Source organism: Lytechinus pictus, chromosome 3 (genome assembly GCF_037042905.1).
Source record: "Lytechinus pictus isolate F3 Inbred chromosome 3, Lp3.0, whole genome shotgun sequence".
Lineage (NCBI taxonomy): Eukaryota > Metazoa > Echinodermata > Echinoidea > Temnopleuroida > Toxopneustidae > Lytechinus > Lytechinus pictus.
Genome location: NC_087247.1, coordinates 19,801,870 through 19,826,684, shown reverse-complemented (window position 1 = coordinate 19,826,684; position 24,815 = coordinate 19,801,870). Strand labels below are relative to the sequence as shown.

At 35.4% G+C, this 24,815-nt stretch overlaps 1 protein-coding gene across 1 annotated transcript in view; it reads right to left on the bottom strand.

The window, feature by feature from the left end:
• Positions 1-22,993, bottom strand: part of LOC129255806 (signal transducer and activator of transcription 5B-like) — a 49,659-nt gene extending 26,666 nt beyond the window's left edge. The window contains exons 1-14 of the mRNA XM_064096593.1: positions 22,836-22,993; positions 21,896-21,982; positions 17,239-17,325; positions 15,475-15,556; positions 14,025-14,164; positions 13,421-13,572; positions 12,837-12,995; positions 12,006-12,074; positions 9,307-9,372; positions 8,390-8,437; positions 6,297-6,384; positions 5,085-5,126; positions 4,228-4,308; positions 1,223-1,315 (exon numbers count right to left, since the gene is read on the bottom strand). Coding sequence (XP_063952663.1) covers positions 1,223-1,315; positions 4,228-4,308; positions 5,085-5,126; positions 6,297-6,384; positions 8,390-8,437; positions 9,307-9,372; positions 12,006-12,074; positions 12,837-12,995; positions 13,421-13,572; positions 14,025-14,164; positions 15,475-15,556; positions 17,239-17,325; positions 21,896-21,982; positions 22,836-22,931 — 1,290 coding nt within the window. The 5' untranslated portion in view covers positions 22,932-22,993. The remainder of the gene's footprint in view (positions 1-1,222; positions 1,316-4,227; positions 4,309-5,084; positions 5,127-6,296; positions 6,385-8,389; positions 8,438-9,306; positions 9,373-12,005; positions 12,075-12,836; positions 12,996-13,420; positions 13,573-14,024; positions 14,165-15,474; positions 15,557-17,238; positions 17,326-21,895; positions 21,983-22,835) is intronic.
• Between the last annotated feature and the right edge of the window lie 1,822 nt (positions 22,994-24,815).

Here is a 24,815-nt window from a genome sequence, read left to right as displayed (position 1 = left end):
AGTGTGGATGATGGTGGTAGTCGTTTGAAAGGGAACATAGGATGAATTTGGGGATGGGAAGTGACAACAAAGAGTTAAATAAATATACATCATGCAAGCAACAGCAGGCAGAGTCTGTTCCTTATTTGCTTGCATTCATTCAAAGTTGGTCTCACAAGACTCACTTTATGGATAACATCATGGTTATAAAATTAGGCTGATTAACATACACGTAGGACTCCATGCAATGGCAACAAAACTAAATTGGGGTGGAGCTGTCTTGATATTATTTACTGAAAGGGTTAGTAAACGTGTTAATACCCATTCTCATATGTTTCCAAAAGAAGAAGAAGAAAAAGGTAAATACTTGAAAAAGAAGTAAAGAAAAGTGAATGACAAATAAAGTATCATGGATCCATACAAAACAGTGAATGAAAATAAGTGAAATGAAAAATGAAATGTTTCCACAATTATGTGGTTAAAATATACCAGTGGATTTTGAAATGCCATAAACTAAAAAAAAAGAATATTTTAGTAGATAATTCTATTGCATTAAGATATGATATCAATAAAAAGGAAATGAAAGTGGGTTAAAAAATATATTTTGAAATGACAAATACATCCTTTCTAAAAAAAAGGGGATTGAACAATAGAGTAGCGAAGTGATGACATCACAAAAATTTTTTTTTTTGCTTTTCAGCAGTTTTGATACCACATTTTGATAGAGCATGATGAAATACCTCCACAACCCAAATTTGGTGGGAATCGTCTATGGGGCCCTAGATATGACCTCATGAATACATAATTAGCCCCATTGAAATCAATGTATTCATGAGGTCATATCTAAGGCCCCCATGGACCAACTCCAAACAAATTTGGGTTTTGAAGGTATTTTATCATGTTCTACCAAATATGGTATCAAAAACGCTGAAATGCAAAAAAGGGAAACTTGATGATGTCACACTTTGGTACTTTATTGCAAATGAGAGAGAATGAATTAGGTGAGCGGCATTCCTTTATTGAATACAAGAACATGTACGGCATTCCAATATCTTAAATGAACCATGCAGGGGGGGGGGGGGGATTAGAGGCGGTGGTAGACAGTTATGAGACAACATAAGAGGTAACTGGCAATGTGTGAGAACATGCTGCACAAACACGTATTACTAGGGATACTACATGTAGGTCACATTCACAAGGTCACATGATAACAGTTCAATCATGGTCATTCCCCTGCACTTACTGATTCACCAAATGCGTTATCCCAGAGAATAGTGGCAAGAGCATTACATTCCTGGTTGCCATGGGATACGACAACAACTGGGAGTGACATGGTCTGATGCCATAATGATAGAGAGTAAGAATTTGAAGAGATACAAGTAAGGTATGGTTAAGGATTCATATGATAGGTAAACAACGAGAATATCCACATATAACCAAAAGTAATGAGGATAAGAGACCATTGAGGGAACATGCATTCAAAAGTAATGAAATATATATATATGAGTTTAGCGTATAGCATGTACATTAAAAAAACAAGATGTATATTAACAGGTCAGGAAAGATGTAAGATAAATACAGAATACAATCCAATCAACAATGATGTAATTACACAAAGGAAATGAATTAATAGCAGTCACATGGATGACGGGGAAATCATGCAATCGGAATAAAGGGGAAAGAGAAGGGAAAGAGAGAAAACCAAAACATAAACCATTGATTTAGGGTAAAAGGAAGCATTGAGAATGAGATATAGAATTCTAAATTCTTGGCAAAAAACTGACTGAAAATTTCTCAAAAAATGAAGAAGAAAATAGCATAAAAGTCATTCAAGTAGGAAATGTAGACAGATAATTTGTTTGAATAAAGGAGGTCTATAAAAGAAAATATTGGTAGAGAAAATCAATGTGCAACAAAGAAAAATGTTTGGCTACAAAAACTGAGCAATTTCTGGTGCAATGTAAAAAAAAAATTGTATTTTCATTATAAGATGTGCTTAGAATCTGGATCAATAAGTATGAATAATGACTAGTATTAGCCGAGAAAATATCAAAGCCAAAATTGCACATTGAAATTCAAAGGTGTTTCATAAACTATCATTGCCTTCATGTGATATGTGCATGTGAGTCAGCCACTGACAGTCCAAACAAATAATTCTGACATGAATTGGCCTCTGTGATTATTCCAATCTAGTCTGCAATCCAAAGTATTTTGTGATTTTCAAGCAATTGAATAATAATTTTTAGTAGCGATTTCTTTTGATTTATTTTTTCAATCATTATTTCTGGGGAAGGGGGTCCTTTTATTATTTTATTTCCTTCTACATGTATATAAGCCCTGCTTGACCATACCATTTCCTTCTCAATACTGGAAATATTAGCCCTCAAAATTGAATATACATATAGAGAGGGATCTGACCACAAAGAACTAAAATAATAAAAACTCAAAATACAGGAAAAAATACCCAGAGTCCAAGAGGAGGAAACATGACATGCAATTCCTGAACATTTATCCCAACAAAAAAATGTACCGGTATATGCAATCCAAAGTTTTTTAAATGAGAAACCTGGTCACCAAAATGAATTTATAATCAAATAATAATTCCCCTCGAGTTTTCTCAGTTTTTTGAACAAGTATCAAAAGTGAAGGGGAAATAATGGAAAAATCTTGCCTATTTTGGAGAATTAGAAGTAATGTATGGTAATTTGAGCTACACTAGAGGAAAAGACTTTAGAGTATATACCGTTAGATTGAGTACACAAGTATGCTCTGCAAAGTAAATTTTCCCAAATAAAATACATTATATCAGTCAACCCACACCAACGATAAATTTATTGTCAATCTTTGTTCCCACAATCTCTGACCAAAAGACAGGAAATTGATTTGCCATTGCATGGAGTCACAACAGAAAATTAGTTTAAAAGATGTTTTAAAGAATTAAAAAAACACAGAAACGGATAATCCTAGAATAACATGATAATTCTAGACATTCTGTCAGTAAACTGTTAGTTTTATTCCCTGACACAGTACTTAAGTATTTTCTAAATATGTCAAAATTAACTGCCATTATCAGCAGACTTAATCAATAACTAGTAAGATAAATTGTAATGTGATTATAATCTATTCAAAAGAATAATACATTTCATAATATATAAAAGAAAGTTTAATTTTCATCTACAATTTGTAAAGGTAGTATACACATAAATCATAAAGCACATATCAATATATTTCAAGTGAATCATTGCAAATGAAATGAAAAATTATTTGATCAAGTGAAAAAAATCAATGTTTCCAGTGACTTGTTTGGCAAAACTCCGGGAATATGAAGAACACATAACCCCTTCTGTGTTATACAATTTAGATGGACGGGATGTTCTAATTGTAAGAAGTAAATGTTTCCCAAATGTTTCATTGATAATTAAATTTGAAACACAAGAAACTGCCTTTGAAAGAGAGGTTTTGGTCAAAAACTAAATGCAGGTATTAACTGAAAAATTATGTACATGATCAGTTTCAAATATCTTGGTATGTGTACATGAAGAACATGAAATTTTCTCAAAGATTGAGCAATAATCGTGATAAATCAAATAACCAATAATTTGTGAAAGAATATTAAGTATTTTATCAATCAACCTACATCAATACGATTGGTTATGTAAGTTTGCTAGTTTCCTGCTCACTCCGACCAAAACAGAGGAAATCAAATTGCCATTTAGAAAGCTTTTATTATTTGAGGTTTCTGTGATGACTTTGTTGTGTCTTTGTAAACCATCAGAAATCATTTTGGTTTTAGCCAACATCACTAAAGATCTTCCAAATAAAAATAGGGCTTAATACAACCCCAGGCCAATCAAAGACCATTGCTGTGGATGCCCTATTGACAGACTTTGACCACCCTCTCATTAGAGATTCTCCCTGCCTATTAAAAACATATCAAATTGTGCTGTAATATAGAAATGTGCACTATGGAAAAATTACACTACCGTAAAAATACTAAAAGTGAAGGCCTGTAAAGCATTTAGAAAATATTGAATACAAGATATTCCAGCTACTAGTTTGATCTTCTAATGCTTAATGCACTCCATTATGCCATAATAGTCAACTTTCATTTGTATTTTCTACATTTGAGGCCCAAATTACTGCAACAGCACAGAAGGGGTATATGCCCATAAAGAAGTCTCCAGCAATCAAAGAAAACATTGTGTGAAATTGATCGTGATCAGAAAAGTTACACAGAGGTCAACTTACTCTAACTTGAAAGACAAGTTCACCACTGGCCACAGAGAACTGGGACTGAAATAGGATTGTGAACTTCTCCTCTGTCACAAACTGGAAAGAAAAATGTTTGGGCACAGATTTAATAATAAAGTTCAGACATTTCTATGCTTGGATTACTTTCATCTAACAGTTCCATCATGGTCTGTAACCACATGAGAGGGCTAATGATGTCATGCACTTACTTTTTACTGATTTATTAAATATAATGAGCAAATTCAAATAAATTTGGTTATTAAGGAACTATCACTGATTCACAAGTAAACAAATAATGATGATTTAACATGATCCATGAGAAATCGAACTAAGATTTAAATTGGAGTAAAAAAATAAAAATGTGTTACCTCAAATATTTTGCATGCAAGATACCAGTTATGGGGAGGGGGTTGCTGTATTATCATTATTATTTGTAATTTACTCTTAATGTTTGTTCACATTTCAGTTTCACTGGCTTTCCTTGACTTTCCAGAGTGATTAAATGTAACATATGTTTTAGACAGTTCAGTGAAAGGGTATCTATGACTGATACTGTCAACAAATAAAAAAAAAATATTTCACAGGAAAATAAAAAAGAAAGATATTGGATACTTTTCCCCGTCAGAAGGAATTATCAACCTATCATCATATCCTGTTCAGTAGCGATATTATGGACTTGAGTCTGCAAACCCAATAAAAGTCAGAAACTTAGTTTCTCATCATGTTTATCTTCCTCCAAAGGAAGTGGTTTATGTTGGTCAATTATGGTCACAGTCCAATCCTGTTTAGTTCATATTTCCATTCCCAATTTGAAAAAACTTTCGAACTGCAAATATTAAAATATCTTGTCTCACCTCAGACCCCCTTCGATCTGCTCTACGGATTCTCTTCAATGACTGTAAAAGTATAAAGACAATGAAAAAAAAACATACAATAAGTTTATCTATTAAATACAATATGAACATCTTTAGCCTGAAACCAACACACACACCACTGTCATAGGAATTGGCAATAAAATATCTATTTCAAATAATGTATCATCTTTGTTTCAATGTTGCAACATTTACAATATACAGTGCGTCCCACAAAAAACAAAACCGAGATTTATCGATGATTAATCATAACTTAATCACAAATACAATAGACAAATGACCTACCATTCTAAAGCTTAGAATCTCCTCTTTCATCTGAAATTACTTAGATTAATTTCTCATTCACGCATGAGTGAGCAAATACAATTTGAAGAGGGCATACCAAAAAGTCACTTGGCAGGCTGTATCTGGGTTTCAAAAAGAAAACCACATTTTCAAAAAGTTCAATATCTGCTCTTTAATTTGATACCTCAATTACCGAAAATGGTCAAGAAATAACAAAGTTGAAATACGGCTTGAATTTCAATTATTTCATAAAATGAAGAGGTTTTACAGGCGAGCGTTCAAACTCACTCGACACTCCGTTTTGTTGACGATCAGCCATGCATTAAGTCTTTTGTTAACCATGCGATAGCTTCTGTGGAACCCGGTGAAAACACGTTCAATAAATCAAATTATGGAAAAACAAGCATTGTTTCGAGGGAACATAACATTTTTACTTCTTGACCATTTTCTGTGACTAAGGTATCAAATAAAAGAGCAGATATTAAACTTTTTAGGCATGTGATTTCCTTTTTGAAATTCAGTCAGATACCCCCGCCAAGTGAGTTTTTGGTATCCTTTCTTCAAATTGTTTTTGCTCACTCATACGTGAATGGGGGAATAATCTAAGTAATATCAGATGAAAGAGGAGATTCTAAGCTTTACATTGGTAGGCCATTTGTCTATTGTATTTATAATTAGGTTATGATAAATCATCACTAAATCTCGGTTTCGTTTTTTGTGGGACGCACTGTATTGTCAAAATAAAACTTGAATATTTCAAAGAATTTCAAAGTTTATGTCAGTTTTTATCTGAAATTACCAACATGCATCTTAAGTCATACAAACATATTTTCAGTAGTGATGGTGTGGTTAATTACCATCATAATTATGCTAAATAATTAACACATTGTTTAATTGGAAGTTTCTTACCATATTTCTGAAAGTGACATTGAGCACCCCCGTTTCTCTGTGATACTCCATTACACCACAGTTGTTCAAGATGTCTCCACTTGTATCCCTATAGACGTCAAATTGCAAAACATCTCACTTTATAAATAATTCTAACAATGTGCAACCTATACCCCATGTTTTCTACAGACAGTGCAAATATGAAAATGACTTATTGCTTGTGTAGACATGATATGAGAAGGCTCAGCAACAATGTTTTGTGTGCAAACAGTCGATGGGATATGAGGCATCAAAAAAGATGTAGCAGAGGCAAGCGACTTATCTTTTTGTCGCAACATGACCAAATCTGTCAAGCAATCAAATTCTTTTCAAAGTTAGTGCAAAATGATCTTTTTTGAGTTACGAGGACAAAGTTCCGTTGTCTTTAAACATGACTCACGATGTAATAAAAAAATCATTATGATATCAGTCAACATGCACCACATCATAATGAAATAATCATGTTATGAGTTTGTCCATGCAATTTTGGAGTGCTTTTTGTGACGTTAAGCATACAATGTGCATTTGTCTCACCATGACAAAAACAATAGGGAAAAAGCTGCTGAGCTGTGTCATATCATATCTGAGTAAGGCATAAATTACTCCAGTTCTGTCCCCTGTCTCTATTTCAGAATGAAATATGAGATATTAAAACACTCAATACACTGTTAATAAAGAATAGCCTAATATGCTAGATGTCTTATCATTGTCGAACACTGGGAATATAAAAGTGACACTTCAAATGTGTAAAGAATTTAATAGAGACGGTTTATGGAAATCATTAATATGTATGATCAAATGCAGAGATGCCAACTTTTGGAAATCAGAATTAGGGAGGATTTGCAACCGACACCAAATTATGTGCGCGTAGCGCACATCTCGAGCGCGGAGCGCTCGACCCTTGCGGCCGGGGTCGAGGGCCCGCCTTAGGGCCCTGGAAGCTCTGGGTTTCTAGATGCTCTCTGGTGCAATCTGACCCTTATTTTGGAGCATTTCACATGTTTTTAAAAAAACATTGTTCCCACTTTTTTGACATAAAAATAAAAATATCAAATATGCATTTTTACATGTAAAAAAAATGAGGGGACAATAGAAGAAAAGTACCTGTTCAACTATAATAATGAGGAATTATCCTCTTTATTATTATTAAAGCGCGGGTAACGTCTTCCTCCTCGCTGGTCCCTTGCTTGGTGAAATAAGTCAACAGGGTACTAGTGGAGCTCGAAGATCTCGTCTTCGCAATGTCCGTATGCCGTTTGCTCCCTACGTGCTTCCGAATATCATCACGACCTCCGTGCTCAACTTTAATGTCCACGCTGCAAATTGTGCAAAATGCATGGTAGATTCCTCTTTCCGAATACACGGGTACTGGAGACTGTATTCAGTCTTATACTTCTGAGACCATTTCTTGGTCTTTTTTTGTTGATTTTCCGCCATTTCGTGTCAATATCAACCCATCAATACGCCGAAATCACACACCGATATTCCATCGCACGACTCGACAAATCCAGCGGCCGCGAGCGCACACGCCTCGCGAAGCTAGCCAGGCCTACCAGCCTGGTGCACAGTGGATTCCCGTTGGGCATATCACATGCACCAGCTTTTCGCTGCTCCTTATTTGTCTGCCTTTCACACAGAATTTAGTAACAGCGAAACGTAATGGAGTTACTACATGCTAAAGTCAGCAGACGATACATGTACTTCCGATCCAATTTGATCAATGCAAAAAAAATCGTAATTTCGGGAGGATAAGGATGGTAATCGTAAGGGCGGGAGTTGGGATGAATTTTCGGGAGCCTCCCGATGAAATCGGGAGGGTTGGCATCTCTGCAAATGAGATAAGCACTTGTTACATAAATTGCTTTGCATGAAATCCTTTATGAAATGTGTAAAGCATGATTTGAGAACTACCAAAATATTGTTGTTACAATCATCAAAATCATTCCAAATTCCATATTTTAAATTGTATTAAAAGACTTAGAAAAGTCATAAAACCCAATGTCAATTTAAACCACAATCTACTTCTGTTCAATCTAAAGCACAAGTTACCATGTAAGTATATATAATATTCTTACTCCCAATTTGATGTCTCACTGGCCAGTACAGCCTTGGCTTGAGATTCACTGTCAAATAGATAAAAAAGAAATAATGAAATACAAGAATACTACAAGACATGTGCTTAGTCATAAAACCTCTCCACTAATAGTACATATATACACAAAACGCATTCAGAGATACCTGTGGAATGACAGCTTGTGTCATAAGCAATAACTTTATGTGTTAAATCAGGATTATTTATGTTTTTCACTACACAATAAGTAAATTACATACCGTAAGAATCAGTCATTAAGCTCAGATTCATTTGTAGAGATGAATGATAGTAATACAAATGATACATACTTTAAGTTTTTATTTGAATCTAGAAAAAAGCTCTGTACACGTTTTAGAGCATTATGATTTCAATACCTTAGTTACTAAATTTCATAATACTTGGGATTTTTTCATTGTGATACTGTTTTGGGTTTTTTTTCATTGATTTTCAATGTTTGAAAATCTGCAATTCGGCTTTCTTGCCGGATTTCATTTTTATTCTTATAAACAATCCATTTCCGATATTATTCTATTCTATAACAAAATTTAATAAATTAGCGGATCATAAGGGCTTGATTTTTGCCCTTGACAGATAACATGTACGTGTTGCATGAATTTCTTATAAAAAAGAACTTGTATCACACATCTCACAGATGTTCATCCTCAACACCAGAGGCAGATATTAGCACTATAATCACCATTATGTCTACTAGTCTCAGACCTGAAACTCAAAAGCAGGGGCCCATTTCACAAAACTTGCTATAATAACAAATTTGCAATAACAGTTAAAAGCTACTGAAATCATTCAATTTGAATGGCTGATATTGAATTTGATAACAGAAATTGAGCATTTGTTAATACAACAAGTCTTGAGGAAACGGGACGCAAAGAAAAGGGGTACCTGATGATGGTTGCTTTAACTTGAGGAGGATTCATGTGAACATTGAGCTTGCCACCAACTAACAACCTGAAAACATAAGAAAATATTGCTACTTCAGTTTGAAAAAATGACAAATATATCAATTACTTACAAACTAGTGTCTACTGATCATTGCTTATGAGATTATTACCCCTAAACCAATCAGAAACTAGTGTCTACTGTTTATGCTAATGCTCATTGCTTATGAGATTATTATCCCTAAACCAATCAGAAACTAGTGTCTACTGTTTATGCTAATGCTCATTGCTTATGAGATTAGTATCCCTAAACCAATCAGAAACTAGTGTCGACTGTTTATGATCATTGCTTATGAGATTATTATCCCTAAACCAATCAGAAACTAGTGTCTACTGTTCATGCTAATGCTCATTGCTTATGAGATTAGTATCCCTAAACCAATCAGAAACTAGTGTCTACTGTTTATGATCATTGCTCATGAGATTATTACCCCTAAACCAATCAGAAACTAGTGTCTACTGTTTATGATCATTGCTTATGAGATTATTATCCCTAAACCAATCAGAAACTAGTGTCTACTGTTTATGATCATTGCTTATGAGATTATTATCCCTAAACCAATCAGAAACTAGTGTCTACTGTTTATGATCATTGCTTATGAGATTATTACCCCTAAACCAATCAGAAACTAGTGTCTACTGTTTATGATCATTGCTTATGAGATTATTATCCCTAAACCAATCAGAAACTAGTGTCTACTGTTTATGATCATTGCTTATGAGATTATTATCCCTAAACCAATCAGAAACTAGTGTCTACTGTTTATGCTAATGCTCATTGCTTATGAGATTAGTATCCCTAAACCAATCAGAAACTAGTGTCTACTGTTTATGATCATTGCTTATGAGATTATTACCCCTAAACCAATCAGAAACTAGTGTCTACTGTTTATGATCATTGCTCATGAGATTATTACCCCTAAACCAATCAGAAACTAGTGTCTACTGTTTATGATCATTGCTTATGAGATAATTACCCCTAAACCAATCAGAAACTAGTGTCTACTGTTTATGATCAATGCTCATGAGATTATTACCCCTAAACCAATCAGAAACTAGTGTCTACTGTTTATGATCATTGCTTATGAGATTATTACCCCTAAACCAATCAGAAACTAGTGTCTACTGTTTATGATCATTGCTTATGAGATTATTACCCCTAAACCAATCAGAAACTAGTGTCTACTGTTTATGATCATTGCTTATGAGATTATTACCCCTAAACCAATCAGAAACTAGTGTCTACTGTTTATGATCATTGCTTATGAGATTATTACCCCTAAACCAATCAGAAACTAGTGTCTACTGTTTATGATCATTGCTTATGAGATTATTACCCCTAAACCAATCAGAAACTAGTGTCTACTGTTTATGATCATTGCGTATGAGATTATTACCCCTAAACCAATCAGAAACTAGTGTCTACTGTTTATGATCATTGCTTATGAGATTATTACCCCTAAACCAATCAGAAACTAGTGTCTACTGTTTATGATCATTGCTTATGAGATTATTACCCCTAAACCAATCAGAAACTAGTGTCTACTGTTTATGATCATTGCTCATGAGATTATTACCCCTAAACCAATCAGAAACTAGTGTCTACTGTTTATGATCATTGCTTATGAGATTATTACCCCTAAACCAATCAGAAACTAGTGTCTACTGTTTATGATCAATGCTCATGAGATTATTACCCCTAAACCAATCAGAAACTAGTGTCTACTGTTTATGATCATTGCTTATGAGATTATTACCCCTAAACCAATCAGAAACTAGTGTCTACTGTTTATGATCATTGCTTATGAGATTATTACCCCTAAACCAATCAGAAACTAGTGTCTACTGTTTATGATCATTGCTTATGAGATTATTACCCCTAAACCAATCAGAAACTAGTGTCTACTGTTTATGATCATTGCTTATGAGATTATTACCCCTAAACCAATCACAAACTAGTGTCTACTGTTTATGATCATTGCTTATGAGATTATTATCCCTAAACCAATCAGAAACTAGTGTCTACTGTTTATGATCATTGCTTATGAGATTATTACCCCTAAACCAATCAGAAACTAGTGTCTACTGTTTATGATCATTGCTTATGAGATTATTACCCCTAAACCAATCACAAACTAGTGTCTACTGTTTATGATCATTGCTTATGAGATTATTACCCCTAAACCAATCACAAACTAGTGTCTACTGTTTATGATCATTGCTTATGAGATTATTACCCCTAAACCAATCACAAACTAGTGTCTACTGTTTATGATCATTGCTTATGAGATTATTACCCCTAAACCAATCAGAAACTAGTGTCTACTGTTTATGATCATTGCTTATGAGATTATTACCCCTAAACCAATCACAAACTAGTGTCTACTGTTTATGATCATTGCTTATGAGATTATTACCCCTAAACCAATCACAAACTAGTGTCTACTGTTTATGATCATTGCTTATGAGATTATTACCCCTAAACCAATCAGAATAAAATGCCACCACACATTTGGAAACTACCTAACTAAAAATAAACCTGTAGAAAAAGAGTGATAGGGTGTCAAATACCCCTTCAAAACCATTAAGTTTTCAAATGAAAAGAAATGCAGAGGGTTAAAAGGAAAAAAATTGTAAACTTACCTGACAGAGGCTGAAAATCTTGTCTCTTTCTTCAAAACCTGAGGGGGTTGCTTCTCAATGATGAATGTACTGAACACAAATCAATAAAAACAAATAAAATATTAAGACCAAGTTTTTAAACATGTATTCATGAATCAGGATCACATATTCTATTCTCCTTATAAATTCTTCAGCTTTATCAAATACTAGTTATTAGATCTAATATTTTTCAATCAAATAAGAATTTCATCTTTACTGTGATTTTTATTTTACAAACGTAAAGAGTTGAGTAGTCACTGATATTGCCATTATCATCATTATTATTTCTTGTCTTTTAATATGCAATCTTCCCTAATATGTTTACTGCTATTACTTGAGAAGTTTAAATTAGACCTATACTTTGTCTTTTGGGAGATAACTTTGCAGGTTGTCACTCTTACCTAAATCCAAAATATAACCCCTCAGTCCCAACTTCCATAAATTAAGAGCTGGGCAAACTCTTGCGCTGGCTTTTGTTCATAACAATGAACAGGATGTGCTTAGAGTGCAAACTATAGGTGTAATTTGATGACTCCTATGAAAACTTTATTGATTTCTACTCCTCTTTTTGTCAGCTTTGCACAAAAGTGGGAGGTTAAGTGTGTTTCAATAGACTGGCTAACTATTCCATGACAGCGAACATTCTTCTCTTTATGAATCAAGTTAGGATAATCCCATGGTAGCAATTCATGCGTCACTTCAAAGCAAAGATTCTCCTCTTTCAGATGGGATCTTTATACTGAAATTCAATTTCTGACAAATTTTTGTGGGGGTTTGTGGTGCCTGGTTGCACTTGATGAGAGTTTATTTTACCTGGTAACAAGTGTTGATAGTTGGGCCATGAAGGAGCCATTAAGCTCTGGTAGAAGATCTTGGCCAGGAGGTACGGGAATTGGCAGCTGTTGTCTGAGTAGCTCTACTTTCTTCACTTGTTGCCTGTTATGCCAAACCAGCTCAGCCAGTGCCTCACACCTTAACAGAGAACAAACGGGATATTGTCAAATAAGGACCCATCATGCTTCTAAATGAGAACTTACAACACAGAAAAAAACACCCCCCCCCCAAAAAAAAAAAATCATCTTGTCATCACTTATCGATTTGGATATTGGGGATGTCATTAATACCTTGGTCATATTTGATCTACGGCGGCCGTACGGCGAGTCCAAAACAGCCATTTTGTTAATTTTAATTCAAACCACCTATATGCAGCTGGTTTTCATTCCTATATTAGATCGTTTGGGTATATAGCTTCATGATTCTGGTTAAGTCCCTTTGAGACTCTCTTCAGTTTCCTTATATGAGCTCAAAAGTTCTGTGATCACTATCTATGCCATACACAATCCATGACATTCTACTGAACAATATATGACAATTACTGTGCGGTTCTTCTGGCTTACCAGCACTGCTGTTGATCAAGGGAACCCTCTGGAGGTCCACCTATACCAGCCAGCTGTTGCTGTCTCTTCCAGCGGATCAGTTCATCGTCAAGAACTCTGCTCTGCAGAATCTTCAAGCTGTACAATGTTGTTCTGTGCTTCTCAGCCAGATCCTAGACCAGAGAAAGAAAAGCACAATGAAAGATTGTTATTTTATCCATTAACTGTAGGATTCTGTGCATCCCACAAGATTTGTGAAGGGCCAACCAGGCGACAAAGCTCCACTTGGCAACAGGGTCTTTTTTAATTGCAATATAGAAGCCATAAAGTCCTAATCCATTGATTCATATAAATTTTACAGCATGCTTGAAGTGTTATACATGGAGGAAACAATTAGCATCAACATTTTTAAGGCTTTCCTTACTTTTATCCTTTCTTGGAAGAATTACTAAGGCTCTATGATTTATCTTAACGGTAATCCCCTGCAATTTTAATTGAAAGTAAGTATTGTCCTTTTTCTGTTGTGCTTTCTTTCATTATTCTCCTTAACTTGTAAATAAATAATTATTCAACTTCACGCACATATGACAAACATATATCTGAGTTACGTTCCACCATTGCTTACCATTCTTAATCGGAGTAGTTCTTGCGCTGCTGTCTGTAGCATTTGCTCTAATTCAGTTTTTCTCTTACGTATGGTAACTTCCTCTGCTCTCCTGCTAGGATCACTCTCTGGTAGCGACGAGGCAAGCTGATTCAATCGAGCTATTTGTAAAAAAATAAAAAAATTACAATTACAATTACTTTTAAGCAAAGTTTGTTCCTGGTTTTCGATTTTGTGAAAGTTCTTCATGCATTTGAATGTCGAGATCACAAATGCTATGGAGATCCTCCATTTGACCTCATGGCCCCAAAATCTAATAAGATTGTCTCCCCAATCATCATAATTTATCATTAGTCTCTATAGGATCTTCATGTTATTTCCATATTCCATAGCACATCAAAAGCTACATTTATTGTGGAAGCAACAACTTGAATTGAAAAGAGTGACATCAATTATTACAGTGCATTTCAGAAAAAAGGTAATCCAAATCTATGGGAGCCAATATTAAATGTCTATTTAATTCTACAAAATTATTTTGGTTGGATATGAGAGAGGAACCCCTCAGCTTTCTATTGATACCCTATTTGTACGAATTGTGTCACGCATGACCAAATTAATTGATATTGAAGACAACAGATGCAGATACCACTTTTTCAAAATTTTTGAAAACTTGATGAAAGGGCAGATTCTGATACTTTCATCAATGCCTGAGTTGGCAGCAATGTTTTGATTGGACCCTTTTTCTTCCAAGGGAGTGTAAATGGGCAAAGTGCGGATGATTAATGAGGAGATTGTACCAGTTTGACCAACATTTTGAGAGACAGGTTCGAGGAGTGTACAGGCATCTTTGGTGGATTTAGGATGGCGCTCCTGCCCATCGTTCCAACATCATTTGTGATAGACTCAGATAACTCTTTTGACATCGAGTTGTTGCCCTTGACCATGACATAGAATGGCCATCAAGATAATATGACCTCATGCCCTGTGATTATTTGCTCTCGGGACACTTGGAAAAAACAAGGTGCAACTCCTCCCAAAGATCTTGATGATTTGCAGGGCCAAATTCGACATGATGTGGATTCTTGGCGCAATGATTCAATGATTGTGCGCAAAGGAGAGGATGACATGTGAAAAATGTGGGTGAATAAGACATTAACCTTTTAATCATCACTTCAGAGGAATGCCTTGACTCATCATTCCAAAAGTTACTAAAAAACATCTTATTCTATCAAGCGCACATTTTACCCCTTCACCAAAATCTTTGAAAAAGCAGTATCTGCACCTGTTGTCTTTGACATCAATTATTTCGGTCATGCGTGACACAAATGGTACAAATAGGGTATCAATGGAAGTTGAGGAGTTTCTCTTTCATATCCATGCAGAATAATTTCACGAAATGAAATATGATTAGAATATCAGCCCTCTAGACTTTGATTACCTTTATTCTGTAACGCACTGTATATCAACTTACTCTGAAAGCGTAAATTTTCCTGGTACTGAAAGACAAACATTTCCTGCTTCTGTTTCAGATTGCCCAGATCTTCTTCTGTTTTCTGTTACAACAAATACAAACATATAAAACAGAATGGCAATGCCTGTTATTTATTACCTAAATACCTTTATTTATATCAATACAATGATTTGTTTGCTATGAAACAAATAATTACTGTTGGTATAAGTGATTGGACAAACTACATGTATCACTCAAGAGATAATTTGGATGTACATGTAGCCATCTATCTGAAGCAAAGATGAAGGAATCCACCAAAACCCAAAGGTGATTATTGGCTTAAATTATAACTATGCTCTAAACAACACCAACAACAAAAAACAGCAACAAGGAGGACAATGTTAAAGAAGCAGGGTGGTGAGTTTGGTTAATGTGTGGACCATCTGATGTCCAAAACAGCACATAATAAAACACACCCAGGGGAACTCTTGCTATGAGATCATCATCTATTTAATGTACCTCATTCTGTGCCAACATTTGAATCTGGTTTTCATTGTTGGACAAACTAGAAATACATGTATCACTGAAGTTGACTGTGATATCCCCATCCTATCACGATAGCCTCATGTGAGGAATAGAAATAGAAATAGAAATGCCCCCTTGTATATTGTCATACGTCATTACCATAGTAACACAGTAAACAACACATTCAAGAAATGTGTTTTTGACATCTTCACTCTCAGCCTAGAGTGTACAATGTACCAAGTCTAATAAACACTTGGCAAAAATTAAGGAAGTTTGATTAGCAACACTTGCAACAGACCAAGACTGCATGACCCCTTAACCATACGCTGACTCCTTAGCCCCTTCAAGCTTGATATGGCAGTGGTATAATAAAATAGAAGTTGTGGAACTTCCATCTTGATATGGTTCACAGAATTTGTATATTTCAAAAGCAATTATTTTATGTGAAATAAGACAACTATTGTAAAACTTTTGAAATGCTGTGCAGTTTGCTGATTGTACACTCATGAGTACATGTTTGACAATAGAATTGCTCGAGGCCAAATTGCATTAAATTTCAAAAGTTCTAGATAGTAAATTTATTCTTATTTGAAGATCGGCACAATGCTAGGAACACTAAAATAAAAATCCTGCTTTGTTGCAAGCCTTGTGGCCGGAGGAAAGTCCAAATCGGCATGAAGTCGCGGCCGATTACAATTTGATATTGATTTTGCTTTTTATTCGTACAGGGAGGCTCCAATTAGACTGTAATTCCCAGTAAACAACTAGTCAAAATATTGATCAAGCTTGTTAAGGTTGGAATCAAGTACTATTACAATATTTCTGAAAGTCAGATTGCAATAGATCAAGTAGTGTGCACTGGGCTTTAGTCAGAACATGTACAAAAACGTTTGCGCTATTGAACATGTACAGTACACATTTATAATAAATATGCACACACCTATAAACATATTATTCAAATTACGATATCCGGCTCTAGATCCATATTGTACGTAAGTTGACAAAGAGATATAATCCACAAATTCCCTTTTACCCTTGCCTTGTCTGTTTATTGCTGTAAATATACCAGGTTTTTTAAACGGGAAGGCTTTTTACAGGTAGGTGTTTGATCGTCTCCAAAGACAATAAAACACCAAAAGAAATTTCAAAACAATTTCATATGAATGTTGTACAGAAAAAAAAGTACATTTGAATTGATAGTATGATGGCAGTATTACAGAGATAACAAAAATAAATAATAATTTAAAAATATTGACTCACCTGTGTCATCATTCTTATGTTGGTAATGCTTTCTGTAATATCTTTGTTGCATGGTGGTGCTTGCAGAGCTTCTACAGGTGTGTTTTGCTGGAAATTATTGGAAAATGAAATAGCATCCATGTTTAAAAATGTATTCTAAAGCCTGAAGCCTGACTGAACACAGTCATGCAATGGAAAGAGTACCGTTTTATATCAAAATATTCAATAAAGACAGAGTTGTTGCCACATGTCAAATGATTAACTTTACTTCCTGTAGACAAAGCTGTGCATATGGCCATGCATTTTGAGGAGGGCCAATTTCATACAACTCGAATTTCTGTTAAAATAGCACTGTTTTACTCAATTGAATATATTTCTTATGTTTGACATTCTATACCTATAAAAGATATATATTCTAAAAGGAAACTGTCTGAGGAATTAAAAAATGCAATCAGGAAAGGCATAGGGTAATGGGCAATTCCAAGCAAAAGTGGACATTTTCCAAAAATTTATATTGGCTCTATTTCAAATCAGGATCAAATTTTCTATCAAAACCCATATGGAATTTCATAAAAGGGGAACATAATTAGCCACAGTTAGTTCACAGATACCGTGTTTACACGTGCATCGGCTTTTGGTTTATCTTGCACCGCGTTTACACGCTGTCATAGCTCACGGTGCAGAATCGGCTTGTGTGGCAAAAACCTGAAATGATCCACGCACCAACAATATACGTCATAATAAAGACAATGTCGGATCCGTGCGCTTACAAGTACGTCATAATGGTAAAGTAAATGAAATGTGCGCCAATTGCCGATGCAGAATCGGCTTTCTGTTTACACGAAAAAAAAAAGCAGATTCTGCATCGGCGTGTAAACACGGTAAGAGGTTGAGCAATATGTTTTCTCCTCAAATATAATGTCCATTTTGCGTCATAAAATGTGAAGCTGTTGAATATAATATCCATGTTAATCCCAGATATTTTGAAGTGATTCAATTGAAACATCTAAAAGCTCGCACCCAAAGATTGCATGGTTCTGCTATTCATACATTTCCTCGTGTGTGGGATTCACTACCTTCTACCTTAAAGGTAGATATTGTACTACTGTCCTTTCACACCTGGCTTAATAAATTAAAACAACATGTATTATCAACCGGTTGAATGTAAACTAATTTTATTTTTCAACTAATTTAAATTTAAGCTCTGACAGCTTTCCAGATTTTTGTAAGCTTTATGTTGTGCAGTGTACATGAGAATCTGACGTGTGTGTTTTTTTTTCTGAATTAATTGTTCCAAATTCCTTACATTGATCATAATTATTCTCAGTTTACATCAATGAATTTCTAAAACTTGCTTTTGGTCCTATATTGCGGAGGGGGGGGGGGACAGTAATCTCTTGTCTCAATCATAATGTTGGCTTTTCAGCCTACATGTATAGGGTCTAATCAAACTTAATTTATATGCCAATCATTTTGTATACATGCATGCTAAATCATTTATTGCACAGCGCCCTCTTCATTCAGATTGTGTCAATCTGGGCACGTGCTCACATTTAATTATTATTTGAAATAATTTATTTTTCTTGTGAGCTCTACTTCTACCCAGGTTGACACTTCTTCTTTTTAATTCTTTATTTGATTCTAATTTAATTTGTTGTCATCTTCAACAACTATATAGTTGTATTTTACTATTTTGTAGTACATGTATGTATGTTATCTTTGTAAAGTCACATGGATTGGAAAGGAAGACCTTCGGGTTATAGTTATTTAGTTAATCTTTTTCCTTTCCCGGCATCCATGTGACTCTCCTATTCCTATTGTTTGTATATGTTGTTTATGTATTTGATTATGCCGAATAAATAATAATAATAATAATAATAATAATAATCATTTTATGAATATTCATATCTCATTAATTCAGTGGATCAAAATAACAAATTTATGTTATTATTTTGAAAAGTGGGTTTCAGCAACTACTGTCAGGTACCATTTCTTTGCAAATAACTATTCAAATATGGGTGATATCTTTGTTTGAATGCAAAAATTTGTTTCTGAATGTCACTCCATTACCTTGGAACTGCCCTAATGTCATAAGAATTTAAATGTCCAAATATGTAGGAAGATGTAAAAAAGGGTTACTTCCCCAAAAATCTTAGAATCAGAAAAACTTTACATATGCATATTTCAACTCTTTAAAGTCAGACCTTTCCAATGATAGCCTATATAACCTGTCAGGGATATTCTTCCTAAAATAATTTTGTGCAATCATTTTTTCAGACATAATTTCATGTCACAATTTCTTTTAGTAAATATGTAACAATGCATGATTTACCCCCTATATATTATGTAGTCTGCCTTTGGTTGCATGAATATACTTGCAAACACTTGCAACTACATGAATATATATTTACGGTTAAATAAATAAAGATGATTTCACTTGACTCATGTCGTGGGGTTTCTTATCTCTTGGCTCAAAGACCGGTGGACCAAAGGGTGACAACTGAGAGTCAGACTTTATATCTAGGATAAATATGAATGTACAGTGAACACTTTGCATACCTTTAGTGTGTACACAAACAATTTAAATGTACTAAATAAATATATTCATCTTACACCTGGCAAAAATACTCTGATGAGGTTGTTTTATTTATAGTGCCTTGTTTAAAAGATCCTCTTGCTCGACATTCTGCAGGACACAGAGCTGCCAACATTGGAAAGATAGAATCCAGTAGATTTCGCGGAGGTATGATTTTGTGAGGGAGCGGCGGAACGTTGTCCCACGGATGGGAGTTTTGGGTAGCAAAACACATTAAGAAACAACATTTGATAGTAACTGACAGCTGTATAAACCATCAAAAAAATTTCCGATAGATTAAATCACATTAGAGAGAATTCATGAATTGTCATTGACTAAATATACACTTCAGGCAATACAGTAGATTTTTTAAATTCATAAAACATGAAAATACCTTTAGGGGGAAGGGGCTGCAGTAGTGGTAAACATGGTAAATGAGCTTTATATGTGGACTGTTTAAAGTCTCTGAGGGATTCCTGTGAAAATTGTCCCATTCCGCTTGAAAATTATCTTTATACTTCGAAAAGTATTTTGTCGTCTTGGACTTGGATGACTCCATCTCCAAGATCTCCATGGTCACTGACGATGCGATTGTAGTGTGGATGAATCGGGACTGGGCGTGCTTCGCACAGCTCAGCCAGCCAGCGCCAGGCTAGCTCACTCACGAAAGAGAAAATGTTCGAATCCGATCAACCCAAGTGAAAGTAGGCGAAAAAATCTCCACTTTGCTTCAGGTTCTTCAGGATTGTCAATAAAATTATTCCTGAAACTGAAAGTCGGGGTGTAAAAGTAATTCACTTGTTAATCCCATCGTTGATCCACAGTTTCAGCTCGAATAAAGCGCACACAAGCTTACGAAAAATGACTCGCAGTGCTCGTGATTTTCCCTTCTCGTAGCTTCTTGGTGCAGCGCGGCCGGCTGGAGCCGCGCCGGGGGCCATGTGCATGGAGTACCGCTGCAGTGTTTTCATCACACACATGCAGAACCCGGAAATAAAATGGCTTGTTAGACTACTTCACCAGTCGTTCAGTAAAATTATCTTCATTTACATTGGAAATCAATGTACGATTATACAAAAACTGGTAAAAGTTACTGGGTAAAATGAAAATGTGATAAGGAGGTTCCACGTGGGTGTCAGGGAGTTGAACACGCTAGACTCGTAAAACAGTCGTTTGTATGAATTTTACAATTTAACAGCTAAAAATCCTGATTATCCGGGAGATTTTGGCATGGGGTCGGGAGAACGGGAGATTGGATCGCAATCCAGTATTCTCCCGCAGGATCCGGGAGACTTGGAAGCTCTGCAGGACATGCTATACAGGTCTCTTGGTAGTGGGTTGAATGTCAATGCCATAATACAAAACACATTCTTTGGGCACAATTGCCTCCATTTTTAGTCACCTTTTTACCAGTGCCCTTCCCTCATAGTTTTTTTTATAACTGAGAAAACTGCATTCTGAAAACCTTTGTGCCAGCCATATATACTTGCCCAAGATGGTTACTTAATTATTAATTACTGGTAAACAAAGAAATCCCAGGTATTTTATTTTCTTTAAAGTAATTGCTATGTTTCCCTTTAACATTATACCAAATATGCCTATATAGCACGTATGTAAATTTTATACCAATTTTCATTTCTTTGCTTGTCGCACAAATGTAACTGTACTACCTATATGCGGGCCCACCTTAAAACACATCATGGCCAGATACATGTGTATTTTGAGATGCATTATTAATTCATTTTAATATGCAAGGTGAACATTAAATATTAAAAAAAAAAACTCTGTGAGACTTGGAATGACTTCCTTTATCAAGTGATAAAGGTGATTACATGTAATACCCCGCAACATACCAGTACCATGGTACAGTAATACAGTTCCCAACACATTTGGAAAATGGGTCTTGCGTGTCTTTATTAAACCCAAACCAATGTGTGTGCCAAATTTCATGAGAATTGGTTAAAAACTGGGGAAGTAGTTTTGATCCTCAACATTAACAAGGACCAACGACCCGCCATTCCGCCTGACTGCACACAGATTCCTACATGTATGTATACAGTGTGTTGCGGGGGTAAAATAAATATCTACATGTATTTGACTTACCATGGAATTTTGGACCAGTCTCTCTTCACTCTCTAGGCAATGGCAAATAAGTCTGACAAATCCAAAAGGATTATTACTAAAACGTTTCTATGAAAAGATAAAATATTATAAATTATAAAATTTCATTTATATATATATACATATAAAAAGAGAGAGAGTATTTAATGAAAAATTTTGGTTAAATTTTAAAAAAATCTGTGCTTTTACTTGGCATTAAAATCACAAAACTTACCGGTAATATTCCATTACATCATTCACTATTACTGTACCATTTTATACATGTAATATGCGTAAGTCTGTAACTGTAGTCTATGGATGACCATTACTATATCATGAGATTTTGGGGGCAATTTAACAAGAGTAATAACTATTTCAAAAATTTCAATGAATTTGAATCACTAATCCATACTTTTAAGTACACAGTTGTAAAGTTCAGTGAATCAAATTGTGTAGCACTCCCATAGGCCTTATGTTTCAGGGGTCCACAATACATGAAATCAATAGAAAAACATAAAAACTAAAAAAGTTTTGGGAGAAAATGCATCCTAAATGCATCAGATTCCATGTAGCAGCTCTGGTGATAATATTGGTGTAGAACACATGGCAATAGTGAGTGTGTACCAATTTGCAAATTGTTTATTGCAATATTTCCTTCTTTTTCTTTCGGCATTGACATCACAATATGATCTAGGTATGTCCAAATTATATTTAGGTCCATACATTTTATGATGAATTATGATGACATGTCAAAAACTAACTTTAAGATGTTGACGATACATCCATCGCCATCAGAAAAGTGGTGCCTCTGCTATGTGTACTTGTACATATACATGTATGCAGGTAATACAAAAATTTCAGTCAGTAATCAGGAGGGGCCATGCCAACACGCAACATATATACCAACTTCAAATAGCACAGTTAAGACAAAAGAAAATCTTACATTTAATTCATGTGTAAAGTTGTTGAGCTTGAGTCTGATTGGGAACATGTCTTCATCAGAAAGCTCTTCGATCTTTGCTTGAACCTGTTTGATCATCTCTCTAAGTAGATCAATAGCACTACCCTCGCATACTGGGTTGTCAATGTCAATGGCATTCCTGCATGAAGAAGAAAACAGTGTAATAACCAATTTTAGATGAGAACATGAATATGGTAGGAGGCAGGGCCAGTGCCAAGGGGGAGGGGGCAAGGGGAAGCTTGTCCCTCCACAGTTATGAAAAAGGGAGAAAAAGAAGGGGAAAAGAGAGAGAGAGAAAAGAGAGACGATTTAAAAAAAGGAGTTTTTAGATATATACACCCCTTGTTCAACTGAGAAAAAAAATGACCTGAACTTCTGAATAACTCCTATCAAAATACATGTACCCTACTCTCAACCCTATATTGAGGCAAATATAAATGTTGGCATTGGGCTAGAAGTTCACGCAGATGCATTTCAAATGACTAAATTTTCCCAAGAAAAAAAAACATAATAAAATTATCTTAAGTACAGCTGAGGTAAGGCTTCAGATCAGTCACAACTCAGAGCAGCGATTGACGAATAGTAGCCTACTTGGGCGCCACTGGAATTTAAATGTAGGCATCGCCCAACAATTTTTGTAGAAGTTAAACAACTTATCGCTAAATTCCTGGGCGAGACCCACTGGCCACCGGCCTGTTTTTAAGTAATCGCCCAGCCGAGCAGGCTAATTTTTTGGTTTGTGACCTTAGCCTAACAACTAAAGCCCAGTTGACACTTGCACGCATTGTGGTTCCCACAAAGTTTGCGCATGCGCACGCACTCATTCGTGCCAATGTGTGAACTACATGTATGCGTGCCAGCTTCCGGATAGGTGTGGGAGGGTGCGTGGCATTGCGCAAAATGTGTGCCTGAATTTTAAACATGTTGAAAATTTGGGCACAAATTTGTGAACCATTCAAAGACTATGCACAGCATAGCCATGCCAGTGCGTGCTGTCTAAACTATAGAAATTTTGTGACACAAGAAATAGTAGGCATACCCACTGGGGTAGCTAGTGGCATTAATTTCATGACTAGTTCATGACAAGTTCACGACAGGGCACTCATAACGCATAGGCTTAGCATACTACACGCATAGTTCGCGAATGATTTGCGCAAATTTGAAGACCATGTGATCAGTGGTACTGATCAACGAACGTAGAGGGCGTCAACACCAGAACGTTGGAATATTTGAATTTGCGCTAGTCACAGACTAGGGTGTCAAGAATATTTGCTGAAAGCACGTCGGACAGTGCATGAATTAAATGTATGTGCAAGCAATGCGGAAACATATTGCAACTATGTCGTAAATGTGTCGGAACAATACGTGCCCAGATACAGGCAAGTCATGCCATAAAATGTCCTGCACTGGCACACATCAATGCAGGTACATGTACCACAATGCATGTAAGTTAGGTGTCATCCGGGCATTATAAAAAAAACAAGTGGAGCAAGGAGCGCCTCTGACAGTCTCGCCTGCATTACGCAATTCAATATACAGTGTGTAGCAGCAGTACTGACTTTGAATAAGCGATTCAATATAACAGCAGTGCTGACCGCGATTTCAATGCAAACGGTCGGTCAAAACATTGTATTGCTTTTTCACATGCAAAGTCAATGCAGTGCCAAAACGACAGTTTGACTGACTACTCATATGCATACGGTCATTTTCACAATATATGGTGTAACTCTGAAATTTCAATGTTTTTATCTGTAGCAGTCTCATAAAGCCACATAATTTAAAGATGCTTTGGCATATGAGTAACCTCAATGAGTGCTACCTCGGGTAGCATAGACATCTTCTCTCATTACTTCGTTTAATTTTGGCAGGCACATAAGTACCCTAAGTTGCACCTTTTTTGTGTACATAAAATACATAGACTTTTTTTGGAATGCCCTTTCTTATTTCTGGAATGTTGATGAT